This window comes from Aotus nancymaae, unplaced genomic scaffold (genome assembly GCF_030222135.1).
Source record: "Aotus nancymaae isolate 86718 unplaced genomic scaffold, 86718_ANA_hifiasm-v0.15.2.pri h1tg000036l, whole genome shotgun sequence".
NCBI classification, from domain to species: Eukaryota; Metazoa; Chordata; class Mammalia; order Primates; family Aotidae; genus Aotus; species Aotus nancymaae.
In genome coordinates, this window is record NW_026988450.1 from 57,033,366 (window position 1) to 57,050,309 (window position 16,944).

Genomic DNA, 16,944 nt, shown 5'->3' on the forward strand with positions numbered 1-16,944 from the left:
TCTCTAAGCCTTCCAGAGAATGTTGTAAGTAGCACAAAGTACTGTTTTTCCACCTAGTGAGCTTCAGATTACACCATGCTGAAGCTACTGTATGTTCAACTTAGTAGCTTCTCTGAAAGCTATTAACAGAAAACATTATCAGAAGATGTCTAACAAAATTCAGGTTTCCAGAAGGTTTGCATTTCATTCCTGTTAGCAAAAGCCAAAAACTCTTTTTTTTAAATGTCATTTTACCACTACTGTTTCAGTAAGCAGAAACCATTGGAAGACTTCACCTCCTCCGTCTGACAGGCAATGGCTTGACACAAATCAAAGCACTTTATTCACTTACATGAAGCTCACCTACTGTTCCAGCCAAACATGTATCAACTCTCTTTTCTAAGAATCAGCAATTAAAACAGAAAAAAAATAAGCTTATTGCCTGCTTTACCTGTAAGAATTGTGTTTCATAGTATAAAAATATCTGTAGCTGAAAAAAGAACATTTTTAATAGAAAATTTTCAGCTAAAAAATGTGGAAGTAATAAGAATTAGAAAAATTAAAAGAATTGCAACCCCTAACGAAACTGATGATTCAGACAAATATCACTAAAATGGAGGGTGATCAGGCTGGTACCACATGAACCTACTGGTTATTCTCAGCATGACTAAGAACGGCACAAGGAGACATTGTGTGCCTCCTGGTGTGATACAATAGGAAGCACTCAGCATCACCTGCAAGCTGTTCCAGCCAAAAAAGTTGAACCTGAATCTAATCCAACCTTCAAGGAGAACTTCTAGTTTACAGAAATTGTGGAAGATTGAGGAACAAGTTAAACAACCCCAACAGGAGGACACAAAGACGTTAGATATTCTGCAGAATATTCACTTTTTTTTTTTATTTTTCAGTAAGTCAATGTCATGGAAAAATGAGTGGGAAGGAAGTACTATCCTAGAATCAAAGAAACTTGAGAGACATACTCACCAAGTGCAATGAGCGAGTGTTATTTGAATGCTGATTCAAGCATAGCCACTGTATAACAACATTTTTGAGGCAATTGGGGAAATCCATTACATACTGATTATTAAAAGGTGTTACCAAGGAATAACTAATTTTGTTAGGTAGAGTAATGACATTGCAGTTTGGAAAGAAAATCCGTATTTTTCAGAAATACACTCAGAAATATGTAGGGCGAAATGATGTAATATCTGAGATTTTCTTTACAACATTTCAGCCAATATAAAGTATAACAGCCTGTAATCCTAGCACTTTGGGAGGCCAAGGCGGGCAAATCAGGAAGTCAGGAGTTCAAGACCAGTGTGGCCAGCATAGTGAAACCCCGTCTCTACTAAAAATACTAAAAATTAGCTGGGTGTAGTGGCAAGTGCCTGTAATCCCAGCTACTCGGGAGGCCAAGGCAGGGGAAGCGCTTGAACATGGGAGGCAGAGGTTGCAGTGAGCCGAGATCATGCCACTGCACTCTAGCCCTGGTGACAATGTGAGACTACATCTCAAAAATAAATAAAATAAATAAATGTCAGTATGGCAAAATCTCAGTATTTGTTCAATCTGGGTGGATACATAGGGATTCATCACATTACTTTTTTATGTTTCAAAAATTTCATGATAGCTTTAAAAGAATGTTCTTACTAGCCCTTTATATGCAGCACACAAGCATGAATACATCAAGCCCCTTGGCAATGCCAGCATTTGACACTACTCAAAATCAGAGAAGACTAGTTTAAGACACCTCTAACACCGGAAGCCATGTATAGTAGGCAATTTGAGATTTCACTAATGCTCCATGAAGGGTGGTAACAGCTCTTAGAGGACAGCAAACTTCTTCAATAAAAAACGGCTAAACCAAATGTTCAGCTTCAGCTGATAGAGATGAAGTGCAAGAAGCCAAGTTGATGCACAGATTTGTCTGAAATAGTCATAAAGATGCTCAGGTGACTCTTTGGGTTTGTGTAGTTCCACACAACTTTAGAGACAGAAAGGAACTTGAGGTTACACACTCCAAACACTGTACACTTATAAACCATGTCTAAGGCATCCAACCTCAGGGCCGGGGTATGACAAGCCCAGGGGATGCCATTAATATCATTCTTGCTTTATGTGCAATATGCAGTCTGTGTACATGCAGTGATCCTGCCTCTACTAAGTATTCCACTTCTACTACCACTACTTGTTATGTTACTAATAATTATTATGATAGTATAATTAATAATACTTATTCCACAGGGTTGTTATGAAAATGAGGATTTAAAGGACTACAGGGTCTGATGCAAATGGTATCTGTTATGGGTTGCATTGTTTACTCAAAGAAGATATGTTGAAGTCCTAATCCTCAGTGCCTGTGAATGCAACCTTAATTGCAAATAGGGTCTTTGCAGATGTAATCAAGTTACCATTAGGTTACGAGGGTGGGCCCTAATCTAATAGAACTGCTTTTCTTACAAAAGAAATAAAATCAGAGGTAAGACAGCCACGTGAAAATGGAAACAGACTGGAATTCTGTGCTACAAGTCAAGGAACACCTGAGGCTACCAGAAGCTGGAAGAAACAAGGAAGCCTCCTCCCCTAGAGTCTCAGAGAGAGCATGAATTGCTTGCATCTTGATTTTGGACTTCCAGCTTCCAGACAGTGAGAAAAGAAATTTCTGCTCTTTCACGCCATCCAGTTTTTGGTACTTTGTCACAGCAGTCCTAGGAAACTAATACTGTATTATAATGTGTGCTGCCAATGCACTTCGTAAAATAACGACTCTAGAAAAGAATATAAGATGGGCTAGGGGCCTTCTGCTTTATTCTTGAATCTAGGTAAATATTTCTCTGAATGCAACCAATTCTTTTGGCAATTGCATTATGTCATAACCTCAGAATAACTCAGAAATCAATGAGAAACTCTTGTGTGCAACATCCTATTCTTCCATTGTTGGTTCTTTGAGTTTAAAGAATAAACGCTACATGTTTCTTGTTAAGATTTCATTTGTAAATCCATCCTGTCATTCCCAGCCATTGAGATCTTTTTGTAATCAGTCAGCCAACATCTTAGATGTCCTGTTCAACTTCATATTACTCAAAAGTGTGGTTGGCCTACCCTCTGTCTTCAACCAAATCATTAAGAAAATGTTTCGGACAAAGCTGAAGAAAAAGTCCTTCGGTACACCCGGGATTCTTGCACAGTAGACATCAACCCATCACTCACCACTCTCTACCAAATGTAACTCAAGAAAGTAACGTAAGATGATATACTTGCATTTCTCTACCTTGTCTGAAAGGGTGTTTAAGCCTATTATGCTTTCAGAGGTGCCAGATATTGATAAAATTTTGTCCAATACTTCTTTGTCTTCCAGTCTAGCAACCCATTAAAGACAGCAAAATATTTGTACAGCAAAACCCATGCTGGTTATACTTGTATTGAAATCTCAAAGTTTCTTATAATGAAACATTCTACAAATTGACATCATGGTCATATAAGAATTGAGGTATACACCTTCTTTTAGAAATTTGGATTGAAAGTCAATATCCTATTATTTATTGCTGAAGTTTACAATGATGATGCAGAAGCATAGGGTGCAGAATCTCAAGAAGCAATTTTAGCTGAGAGTGGTGGTAGCACATGCCTGTAGTCCCAGCTACTTGGGAAGCTAAGCTGAGAGGATTGCTTGAACCCAGCCTGGGCAATACACTGAGACCCCATCTCTTAAAGCAGATTTGTTTAGTGTCCTCTCTTCGGGAAGCACAGAGTCTTATAATTTGAGTTCAAGCAGCTGTTGTGAAGTCACCAGCTTTATAACACTCTCAAGAGATGTTCTCTGCTGTTGGAAATAGGCAGTTTCCAAAGTCAAAAATTCCAAAGAAGGGTCTCTTCCATTAGTGGATAATTTTCTAAATATAAACCTTAATCTTCCTCTTCATAAAATACCTTCATTTTGCTTTAATTCCAAGAAGTGGAATAAATCACATTCATTTTTCACATGATCGACCTCAAGTCTGAGGAAATGATCTTGTTCCTGTTCTTTCCTTTCCCTAGGTCCAGCCTGTCTCATTTCTTAAACTTTTTCCTCTGAATTCAACAACAACAAAAGTGACTGTTTGATGTGCAGAACTTGCCAAGCCTCCTGAATAGTTATTCATTTGAGTCACTTTCAAATGAAAGTCATGAGATCACCCATAGTAGCTGCAAAGAACTAACTCTCCTCTGCACAGGGAACAATTACATTACACTAAACTCATGATTTGGGAAATCAGTCTTCAAGGTGTAGTTTCCAAAGCTCTAGATCAATTTTCAGGATAATATTGTTTAAATGAGGGGGGAAAAAACCTTTCATAAATGACAGGATTCTGTCAAGAATCGTATCAGCCACTGCTGATGATGACTTACTGACCACCAGGACTGGTGCAAACGGCTTCCCTATCACCACAACAAACTAACCTCAACCCACTAATAGTGCTTCTGGGAACCACTGCTGTACACTTATCAGACACCAGTGGTTTTTCAAATTACGTAGTTTCTTGACCCTAACAAAGTTTCTCTATTACACTATGCTGGGTGAAGGAGGGTGGCCACAAGACATCTTTCTTCAGTGGAAGGAATGCTATGGATAGGACAGCTCTGATTTTCTGAAGTCATTAGATGTCAAGATTCTTGGATAAATAAAAAATATTAAGGTAGTTTCTTCATTCCCGTTACCCAACCTACAGCTATTCTCCTCTACTTCCTCATATCTACTTAGAAGAGCTCAGAACTAACAAGCAAGAGTTCCTCAAAATTCACTTTAACACACAGATCCAAAGAAAGTGAACCTCTAGAACGTCACCAAGAAGCGACTGTCAAACTTAAGTTCTTGTAGATGTTCTTCCACCTACAAGAACCACCCAGAAGACATGACAAGTCAAAGGCCAGGACTGCCTTCATTTAATGTCTATTTAGGTATGGTAACATGGGAGCTGCAGGAGCAACTCTTTCCAATACTCCAGACCAGCGAGGTCTCTCATCCAGGGCAGAGTTTTTAAGGACCATCTATGACAGTGAAAGAGCAGGGGACGACAAATACCATAGTTATTCTCAAAGAGTTATATTTTGGGGGGTTGGCAGATAATATGTCATTTTGTCATAGGACATTAATCCCCTGTGATTCAGCTAAACTTCATGGGGAGGGCACAGGAGCTTTTCCAGCTGAACCAACAGGGCAAAGTAAGTCTTCAAAGTCTTGGAGGAGAAGAGAGTGATTAACCAAACATGCAGTTTAATGATGACACAGCGCAAATCATTCAACATGAAAAGCCTGCTTTTGACTACCAGAAAGAGGCATGAGAACATAGCATGTGAGGTGAAAAACACTGAGATGCCAGATAATTGTTAAGCCCAAGTCATACTTTATTACACAAGGGGGAATGAGAACTTAAATTACTTTGGATTTTCAGAATAATATTAGACAATTTTTACAATTCTCAAAGGGCCAAAGTATGAGAAAACCATCAAAACAAATAGGTCTCTCTATAAAGATTAAATCATTTGAAAAACAATTGATTTGGGAAGTATTAATTTGGAATCATTTGGGCAACTCCAAACTTGACCAGTTGCTTAAATTTTAGGGCATTCCTCTTATGGAAAACATCTGAATTTTTAAAAAATAGTAAAACCAACTGATGTTTTTCAAAGAGGCTGTAGAAGCTAGAACCTACCTGCATGTTAATGAAATCTGTAGCTTTCACATTTGTGTCTCACAGATATTATAACAGTGAGGTTGGTTAAGTTTGCCTCTTGGTGAGGTGTTGTCAAAAGGAGGTTAGGGATCAAAACCAGAAACGCCAGTAAGACTGAACAGTCTTTTCATTTGTTCCTTTGTTCTCTCTGTGGTGACATCAAGATGATTGCAGTGTCCATGAAGAGAGCAGAGCAGGTTTGGCCCCTGAACCAATAGGGCAAAGCGAAAGAAGCACAAATCCCACAAAATTTCAGAGAACAAAGCACAGGGAAAAAAGAATGCAAAGTGTGCCCTCTATTGGCCCATGCATTTTCATTGCTGAGGTGATTAGCTGGCAATCATATCCAGCAACAGGATAGAAACTAAGGCCATCATGATACAAAAATTCTAAAATGTGCTGACACAGAAACAAGGCTCTAAAGCCCACTTGGCCAGAATTGAAGAGTGCTAAGTCCCAGTTCTGACCATTCTATGAACTGGCAGCATGATGCCTCAAGTTAGATCAATGCCAGCACTGCATGTCACCAGCTGGAAAGCAACAACAGCTATTTCTAAAACTATATATTAACTGTTTTCTTAATGAGATAAAAGTTAGATCACGAGAAGTTTTAACAAAACCGCTATACTGTATATTTATGTTATACTTTTATAAACTCTTATTGAGATGGAGAGAATTTAACTATTGTCTCTGAGTAAGGAATTACTTGCCAAGTAATTATTTACTGAAATAAATCTTGAGATAGTGCTTCCAATGTGGCTTCATGTTAAATATACACATGGCAAATGGCTGAAAACTCACACAAGGAAAATAAACTTTTAGAAAACAAGTATCTATATCACTTTGAAGCAGCCATTTGGCATCATGCTAATTTGAAAGGTCCGCCTCCTATTTTTTTTTTTTTCCAACCAATACTTCTTAACCCTTGAAGGAAAGAGATGAAACTTGGACCTCTTTGAGACTTTAGTGAAAGCTCTATATCATCCCTCTACACCATAAAAAGCAACAGAAAATGTTTTGCTTCTAATTTCAGGAAGCTTACAAAAACCCTAGCCCTACCTTGGGACCCCAGGTTAAGAAACCCTTCTCAAAAGAAATGTGCTGAAATGGATAACTTCTATTTTATAAGTGCTCTTAATGTCTTTCAGCAAGAGATGAAAACTGAAAAAGGTTTAAGTAAATTGTAAAAAGTTTTCCCCAAATGACTAGATGAGAAAGACTACCTATAATCAGTTTCTCTACATTTTAGAGTAAAAATAAGAAATGTTTAATACCTTTGCTCTAACCTTTATTAGTTATTTTAACGTGTGTTAAACACAAAATACACATACATGCCCATACACTCATATATGAACACATGTACAGGCAAGTACACACAGGCACACACACATTTGTTCTGGCTAGTACAATACTAGAAATGTTTCTATAATTCATATTCAATAATTTTAAAAATTACCAATGCAAGTATGCAAATTTTTACTAAAATATGCTTATGGTCCTACTCCTCAATTATTCCACCCCTCAGCCTTCAGTTATTTAATATCCATTATTTTATTACCATAATTATGAGTAGTAGGATGTTCTGGGGCTCAATAAAGTCTGTGGTCTAAAGAACTTTTGAATGGGTTCAAAGGTAATTTCTTTTCTTTGAATTAATGTTTATGTTGAAAGTATACCATGTACAGGAAAACCCAGTGAATTGAGGAAAGTTGGCTTCTAGCTCTATTCTCTTACTCTTAACCGTTAGCTTTAAAACCACACATCATTTCTGTAAGTGACTCACCCTCTGTGTAAGTCAAACAGGTCCTATCTCCTCAAAGGACAGTGAAATGTCAGTGTTCTCCTGGAAGGCACTACACAGAACGATGTGGTCTCTACATAATTATAGAACTTGTTCTAAAATACACACACATCTGTGTCTCTCATGGGTATGTCCACATAGCTATATTTATTAAAGTCATAAATATAAGAATAACTAGGATTAAATTTTTTCCTGTACTAACATATTATTAAGATGAGTATCTTTTTAGAAGGTAAATACCACTTTCTTTTATTTTCTCCTAAATCATTATTCATTCATATGGTCAAAGTGTTTGGGGATAAAATTCCTTTATTGCCCTTTTCTCTAAAATAGGTGTTTTTTAAAATACGGGTTACCAGCCGGGCACAGTGGCTCATGCCTGTAATCCCAGCACTTTGGGAGGCCAAGCGGGAGGATCACCTGAGGTCAGGAATTCAAGACCAGCCTGGCAAACATGGTGAAACCCCACCTCTCCTAAAAAATACACAAATTAGCTGGGCTTGGTAGCAGGCATCTATAATCTCAGCTACTCGGGAGGCTGATGCAGGAGAATAGCTTGGACCCAGGAGGCAGAGGTTTCAGTGAGCCGAGATCGCGCCATTATACTTCAGCCTGGGTGACAAGAGTGAAATTCCATCTCAAAAATAAAATGGGTTACCCCGCCACCACCAGTTTTCCCTAGCCTACTGGCAAATCACCTCTCATTTAGGATACTCAATCATTCAAATAACAAACAAGTATATACATATACAAACAGACACTAGTGTACTCAGAGAAATTCTGAAATTATCAGAAAGTACTTCAGAATGAGTTGTTACAATACTAGAAATGTTTTGGGCTGGGCTGGGGATGCTTTTATGCCTCCTTTTTTGTCTTTATAAAGACTTGTAAATAATAAGAATACCCATAATATTTAATTATTCAAACTTCAACTATGTGCAAAGAACTTTAATTTGAAAAAAAAAAAAACCATTTCTCATTAAATCACCAAAATAATTTTAAGAGCAAACAACAAAAATCTCACATGCAATGACTTTTTGTTCCACTGTAACTTGTGAAGGAAGCACTCTAAAAGATCTAGTTTGAGGAGAACAAAGAGGAATGTACCATAGTCCTGCCTAAGAGAAGCTTAAAATATGATATATAAGGCAAGATAACCAGAAAAATGGAAAAATAAGAGTCTAAGAGTAGCCCAAAAAGCTAAGAAACTATGAGGGAATAATTGATTTTGGCTTTAGAACGGAGGGCAGAAAATTCCAGGAAGGCTTCATAGAAGCAGTGGCATTTTAGGTGGGTACCACCCACATGCTCAACAGCGTAAGAGCCTAGAAACACATGGTGCTCCCGGAAATGCAATAATCTGGGATAGCTTAAGCAAAGTGTGCTTTCAAGGTGGTAGAAGGTTGAAAGCAGGCTGTGGTCAGATGGTGGGGAACGCTGACTCCCGCAGAAGAGGCTGGTGTTTATTCTGCAGTCAATGTAGAGGCCTGGGAGATTTGGGTTTATTAGCAGAGAAGTAACATGATCAGATCTGTGGTGGAGAAATGGAATGTGGCAGCATTGTAAGGGATGGAGCATTGTCAGTGGATTGAAGTAGATGCTGGAGGATGAGGAGTCTAAGAGTGCCTGAGCTAGGAAATACCTTTGGGAATGGAAAGGATAAGATGGATATAAACTCACTAATCTGATATAGTTTAAGCAAGCATAAACTGATAAGAGGCAACAGAAAAGTCAAAGACTACAGCAAGGCTCCCAGCCTTGACACCCAGAACTCTATGGAAACAAATAAAGAATACAAGCAGAGGAACACGTTTGGGAGACGGGGCAGAAGAGAAAATGAATTGTCAAGTTTGATTATGCATGGAATATCTATCCATATTGGCAGTAGTTGGGAGATCTGAGTGTAGAATAATCTGAAGCTAACAAAAGAAAAAGAAAAAAGAAAAGAAAATTTGAGACTAGCATTAAAGGACTTTATGTAGAAATGACGGTTCGAGAAACAGGGATGGGTAAAATCACCCAAGGAAATGAATAAAGGTAAAGAAACACTAGTCTACATTCTCAATGAGGGAACCAAAGAAGAGAATGGACAGAAAATAGGAGGCAAAACCAGTGTAGTGTCACTAGCCAAAATAAAGAGGTGATAAGCTATCACCATAGGAACAAGTCCCCGAGGATGTGCCGATGCTGGACTTGGCAATGAGGCGAGTATGACTGGCCATTAAGAAATCTCTGTACCTTCCACTCAATTTCACTGTGAACCTAAAAGCACCCTAAAAAATAAGTCTAATGTTTAAAAACTTTTATTATTTTTCTTTTTTATTAATTTCTGTAAAGGCATAAAAATATCTTTAAAGAAAAGAAAGTCCTTTTATTAAAAGGGTGAAGGTAGAAGCCAATTTATTACAGATCGAAGAGTGAATGAAACAGGACTATCAAGCCAGAGAAGGGAAGGGAAGAAGTGAAGGAAAGCAGAAGAGATTGGAGAGCAGTATGAAGAGGGAGGAAATGGATCTGGGGATTAGAGGAACGGCAGCACACTTGAAATAAGGGTGACAGACACAGAAAGGCCCTAGAGGAGAGAAAAACAGGTGGAAAGTTTTGGAAAGAATAAAAACAGTATCCTTACCCAATCTTATTCTTTCCACCATCCCCATCCCCACTCACTCCCCCCATCTTTTCATCCTAAAAGAACGATGAAAAGGGAGGACTAGAAAAAAATGAGTGAAAATCTTAGTTCTGAAATCCCGATCCTCCATAATTATACCATCCTCTCGTCGCTTTCCCTACACCTACCCACCCCCCACCCACATATATATGTATGTGTATATACCTTCCCTAGTATATATAATATACATTATGTATATGCTTTAGTATTAATTAGCATGTTTTTCATTTATTCTGGATGAACATATGAAAATGTGTAAATATAGATATGCAACACTGTCTTCAGTTGATCAGCCCTTGATTGCTGCAGTTAATGGAGAAAATAATAAGGTTCATGTCACCTTAAATATAGAAATGTTCAAACTTTGTCATCCCAAAGTTTATTACCTCCTTTCAGCAGAGCAGTTATCAAGCCTATGTCAAATAAAATCTGTCTGTCACCTATTTCCTGGGCTTGGGATGAATAAGGATGCATATCTCCAGAAGGAAGGAAATGGTTTAAAAGCAGTTAGTTGGAAGGAAAGAAGTACCCAGGATATTCCACAAACTGGCCAGTTTGTCTCTAAATAAATCAAAAGTGGTTTTGCATTAAGGAACTAGAAGTGTCATTTCCAATTTGTGATTTCTGTGAATACTGGATTCTACCCAAGCTGTATTTTAAAAGCAAATAAAGCCAGGGCCTAAGGGAATGTCACCTATTCTGAATCACTTCCAAATTTCTGTGGCAAAATAAGATGTTAGTTTGATCACAGCAACTTTCTGACCTCTCTGTACTGGTAAGACCCTAGCTTAAAAAATTATGCAGTTATGCTGGAAGAGAAAGCAGCCAATCAAAAAAGAGAAAAGAAAGAACATGTTTATGTTGCAAAGTTAAATATCACATCAGCTTTTCTGAAATGCTTTGGAACTTAAAGTAAGCAAGCATGCAAAATGTTGTTTTGAAAAGTTTTCATTGAACTGTAGGTGAGTATGTCCTATCTGTCATTTTGTATTTTGAAAGATTATCAGGAGAAATAAACTATTATTTAAAAAGTACTTGTATAAAAAACAACCTTTGAATCTCTTCATTAAAGTTTTAAGAACGCAAACACAAATTAATTTAGCTCTATAAGGTTTAAGAGAAAATGTTTTTTTCCAGCCTCTGTTACCAGAAACATGCCACACTATTTGTGATAAACCCTTCATTTTTATGGAAGAAACTAAATCTAATTTTGTGAAAATGTAGAGTTATTAGAGGAAAGAGAAGCTGAGGCTTAGTATGGAAAAGGCTACAGCAGGAAACCCTTGTCATAGCACGCCCCCTGCCATCAGACCACCAGAAACATGAATTTTACATTTGGAAACCTTGCTGCGTTTAGAGTTTTATCAAGAAGTTTTCATGAATCCCTGGTTAAAATACCATAGGATATAAAAACAGAATGAAGGAGATATAAGATTAAGTCATTATGTGCCAAGCTCCAGAAATTCCAGGAGACCACAATAAAGTTATGATTTGCCTATCCACCTTTCAGTAATTCAGCCTGAAATGTGGCTTACAACCATTTCAAAAAATGAAAGTAATCAAATAATTCCACTTCCCATGTAAATCAATCATAAGCAGTCTCAAGACCGAGACAGATAGTAGGGGTTAACGACAGCTAGTCATGACTATTTTGAAGGAAGTCAGGGAGACAAATCTTAATATGTTACATGGAGAGAAAAATGAGAGTTGTCAATCAGCTTTTCAGAATGTTGGCAAGTATCTCCCCTCTAAAAGATATTCATTCTCAGTATTGTATTGCATTTGTATCTAATTTTTTTAAATTATTGCAACATTTCCCACTAATGACTATCAAATACCTTTTTATAACTTTTCAAAATAAGGGGAAGAAAATATGGTAGCTGGGTAGTGTTATTGCTCGTGACAATCTCTCCCATAAGAAGTTTTGTCTAAAAGCAGAGAAAGTCAAAATCCTATTTTCTCAATCTTCTGGCTATATTTTGAAATAAAATATACAGTTAAATGATATATTTGCTCTCCATCCCAAACTGGATGCAATTGATTTTAACTGACTAAATTATCTGATCTCTGCCAAGAATTTTATTTCATTAAGAAAAATGATATTATGGAGCATCTGAGATCATAGAGCAGACTAAACATAATGCCAAAGGGGTTCTGAGAATGCTCCACAGTGAAGGTTTGATTATTTGCAGATGGAATATGGAAAAAAAAAAAAAAGAAAAAAAGAAAGAAAAAGAATCAGGTCCCAGGGGTAAGCCTAACCAATCCTGTGGTACCACTGCCGCCTACACTGTAGCACAAAGCCAAGAAAATAACTAATCTTCTAAGCTACAACACCTTTTAAAAAAAAATACCAATTACTTTTCTTCCTGGAAAATAATATTTAACTGCCACTATGCAAAACAAAGGGGCAAAGGGAAATGTTGGTACCACATAGGCCCTAGCATGTCACCTGTCACTGCTGACATGATTTGGCCAGTAGTCAAGCATTCACTGAGGAACTAATTGAAATCAATCTTTTGGGGAAAGCCCATTGTTTGGTAGGCACAACAATTGGTGTAGGATCAATCAGTGGACATGAGATCAATTAAAACCAGCTTAAGTTTGTGAAGAGGGACAATTCACACAACTTGAGTTAGATCTCTATTCATTTCAATACTCTCACAATGCAATCCTTAAGCTTCCTTGCAAAGTAGAAAAGCTACTATCACCCTACACTGTCTGGCCAGCCCTTTAAGTAGTTCCACTTTTAATTAAAAACACAGTACACCCTTTGTTGGTACAGATAGTGTGGTCACTTTTAAGGACCACAGTTATTTTAGCCAGAAACTTGGAATTTGTGAAGGGACATCTGTTGAGAAGAAAAAAACTTTTGATAGATTTTCTTTTAACACCCTTACCAATTTACATGCTCTTGAAAGCATTTGAATTTTATTAAATCGAAAGGTTGATTTGGGATAAATTACTATTGCACAATTTAGAGTTGGAATGTCAGTGTTTGGGGATGTGGATGGTAATCGTTACAAGAGATTTTGCTAAAAGCAAGCTTCGAAATAAATAGGCTCTGGTTCAGATACCCAAGGCGGCATACGCAGATTCTTAGAGATGGCACTGCAGAGAAGGCGTGCAGTATCCCTTCTGGCCGCAGGAGTGCTGTAATGTCATTTTCCACCAAACAGCATCTCTGCATTTAAGTTCTACTAAAACAGTATGCTTAGTTCTTCCCCACTCAACCACAATGGGACAGGCAGTGTGGATCAGAAAGCTTCACTGAATTAGTAAGTCATCTAATTAAGGATCTGGCAAAGGATTTTAGATATTTCTATATTTTGCAGACTTCAAGCACTTTAGTTTTTCTAAGTAGACTGCAGCTTTGACTTATAAGAAGAGGAAAAGCCTCTCCAAACAATTTTGACCATAGTGTAATCAAAAATTGCAGGCTTTGCCGAATACTCGAAGAAAATACGGGGATTGATAAAAGAACCAGTTAGGAGGGGAAGAGAGAGGAGATGAAAAGGGACTTTTTCAAGACAATTATGAAGAGCAAACTCCCAAAAACTTTGGGAAGAAATTTCTCTCTAGTATTTTTAAGTAGAATAATTTCTAAAAATAAACAATTTCCAAAAGCCAATAATCAACGGAGAGGGAGGGAGAGAAGTGGGAGAAAGTTTATCCTTACAAGCCGCAGATACAGAGACAAGCCGCAGATACAGAGACAATTGAAGCGCAGGGACTACAGAAGTCGCACACCATCAGCTATCTGGAGCTCTGCGCCCAGGTGGGCCAAACTCTATCTCTACCCCTAGGTGAGACCAGTTTAACGATGCCCTAAAAAGCCTTAATATATATATATATTAGGTTCGGAAAGTCCTCCCCAAACTATGGATGCAGGACCGGAGATTACATACAAAGAGTATGTAATCATATCACAGGTCGAGTGAGACGTCTACATCTTGGAGAAGAAGGGAAAGTCAAGATTGATGAACCTGGCGACAAATTCTAATTGCACAAAAGTACAAACTGACTGAAGAAAATAGCTCTCATCAGGACCCTGGCAAGGGGCTGCTGCGCACCTTCCCTGGGCGGGTAATAAAATGTGTGTGTGGTGAGTGGTTTATGTTTAAAACCCCCAAGAAAATGGAATCGTGTCCAGCCGCCCTTCTCCTAAAATGCAATTGGATTGGTCGCAGCCCCAGCAGACTCGGAGACAGAAATGCACACTAAATCTGCAGGAAAGCGAGTTCCCAGAAACCTTTCTGGAGGCTTCCACCGCCTTCCCCTCAAAGCACTAGTGATGGAGAGGGAAGGAGCAGTTAAAAAGCCGCAAGTGAATTTCATTGAGAATGGAAGCCTCCACCGCTGTAGCTGCTTTTGCAGGGCAAATGAAGAGAGCAAAGTGGGGCTTGTTTTAAAAACGAATCTCTGGAGGCGAGCACTCCTCAGAAAACCAGCCCGGGAATTACTGCTCAATTCAGAAAGTTCCCATCTCGTCTCAGATTCCAGAAAAGAGATCTATGTTGGCCTTTTTTCTGGAAATGAAGGTTCCCCCCCTTCGACTTGGTACCCCTCCCAAGCTCCGGAATACAGACACAGAGACACGCGCAGGCACACCCACACACCCCACGTCTCTTTAGCCTAGTCCAAAGAGACATGAGACCGTGTTTGGGGCGCACGCGGGTGGGGAAGGTAAAACAAATGAGCTACAGGGAAGATGGTTAAGAAGACAGAGAAAAGAGCAAAAACAAAACAAAATGCATGCCAGATAAGAAATACATCCCAAAGAGGCAAGTTCAGGTGAGAAGGTGCGGCAGCAAAGTCCGGACCTGCACGACTTAGCCCTGAGCGCCCGAGTGGCGCCCCGCTCGCGGGGCTCCCCCCGCCTCCAGGGAACAGAAAACACTGAATGCTCTGTAGAACTCCAGGGTCCTAAAGGTGGGGGAGTGGGGACCCGCAAAAGCTGGGGTGGAGAGCACAGTCCTGCCCATCTGAGCCCCAGGAGCCAGGGCGTAAGGGAGCGCCGCCACACCCCACCCCTGAAGCCCACGCACCTTTGGCAGAGAGGGACCCACCTCGCTTACTGCGTCTCCATCGGTTGCCTTGGCAGTGGCTGTAATCCATACAGTTCAGAATGATGAGAGCAAAGGAGAAAAGGCGAAACCGCATCTGGACTGTCGGGCAGGGGAGAGACGCCTCTCAAAGTCGGGGAACTGAAGGGTTCACGCACGGAGCCGGCGCCGCCCGCGCCGCTGGGGAGGACTCAGGGAAACTCGCCACTCACACCCGGGCCGCACCGGTCAGTTCGGCGCGATCAGCATCTCTCCGCCACGAACCTGAGAGACGAGGAGGAGCGAAAACAGGGTGGGTGGGGGATGGAAAGAGCCCCGGGGAGGCAGCTGCGCCTTCGCGCGTCCCAATTTAAAGAAGAGAGGGAAGGAGGAAGCGAACCCAGTGTCTGGCACGAGCCGCAGAGCGGCTTAATCCAGAGCGTGCAGCTGTGGATGAATTCGAGAGGAAGGTGATTACAATCAGTGAATTAGCAACCTCTGCCGAGCCCTAAGCTCCGACTCCGGGGCATAGGGCGTTGTGCGGGCGCTCTGGGGAAAGGAAAGAGCTCCAAAGGCAGTGAGAGCTCAGGGATAAAAGAACGCTCTTGGGCCATTTGGAGCCCACGGCTGGGTACCCGAGCGCCGCGGCTGCGGCTGCCTTGGTGTGGGTCGCCTACCGTGCGCACGTCTCGGGCGGCGCGGCCTCCCTAGGCGCGGCGCTCCATCCTGGGCTCGGGAAGCGAACCGCTCGGTTAGCACGTGGGCTGGGGAAAAGTTTGCCGAGACCCGCCGGGAGCGCCTGGCAGCTATGGGATTCAAGCGGCCACGGGCAGGAGCGCGGAGCTGCGGGTGCAGCCACTGGGATGCTCCGTCCCCGCCCGCGAGTGCGATCCCCGGGCGAGGGGTGCGCCGGCTCTCACTCTCTGCGCCCCTAGCCAATTGTGCCGCTTCCTGCGCTTTCTCCACGGCCACTTCACAGCTAAGGTTTCTTTCTTCCCGAGCTGTAGAAGGCAGAACAGTCCCGGGAAGACGAAGAGATCCGAAGGGATGTGGCGAGCGCACTTTCCGATAGAGATGCAGACGGGCAGAGGCTCGGGATGCTTCTATAAGTAGGTGGTGCTGTGGTCCAAGGCATCTAAGTCTAGGCTGCCTCGAAGTTCCTGGGTCCTAAAGCCAGAAACGCCCGGGTTTCCCTGAGGTCCTAAAGAACGTTGACAGCCAACTGCGCGCCTAACTTTGGACGAATCCTCTTCGGCCTTTCCAAAGTGCAGGAGAGTAGCTGAGATGGAAATGCCCCCTGACCTTGCTGGGTCCCAGAACCCGGCTGTTCACTCCCAAGGCCTCCTCTCCAGCGCTGTAGAGTCAGTTCCAACCTCAGCGGCAACCTTCCTGCAGGAGGATCTGACTGAAGGACTGATGACTCCGTTCCGGAGCTCCCAGCTGGGACTGAGGCCTCTCATAAGCAGTTTAAACTTTTGCAACATGCCACACCTCTGCCACTTTTTAATTTACATCTTGGCTATGTTTTGCAGGAAGGTATGTTAGCCGGCTGAAATTATTCATAAAACGCGCCTCAGTTTGAGGAGACACGTATTCCCAATATCTTTTGCTTATCCTCAAAACTGTTAGTTTTTACTTTGTTTCTCCTCCAATAAAACTAACAAAAACTCGTGATCCGTTGTCTGAAGTACTCAAGAAGTTAGGCCCTTGATTCTTTAAAATAATTTTTAAAAGTTC

The 16,944-nt window shown here is 40.7% G+C and overlaps 1 protein-coding gene across 3 annotated transcripts in view; it reads right to left on the minus strand.

Annotated features, from left to right (window-relative positions):
- The window catches only part of RSPO2 (R-spondin 2), a 268,198-nt gene that overhangs the window by 159,373 nt on the left and 91,881 nt on the right, over positions 1-16,944 (minus strand). For 2 of the 3 annotated variants that reach the window (XM_064384530.1, XM_064384529.1), the window contains exon 1: positions 15,211-15,435. In XM_064384530.1, coding sequence (XP_064240600.1) covers positions 15,211-15,325 — 115 coding nt within the window. In that variant the 5' untranslated portion in view covers positions 15,326-15,435. Of the gene's footprint in view, positions 1-15,210; positions 15,493-16,944 lie in introns of those variants that run through there. The other variant, XM_064384531.1, reaches the window with a different exon arrangement.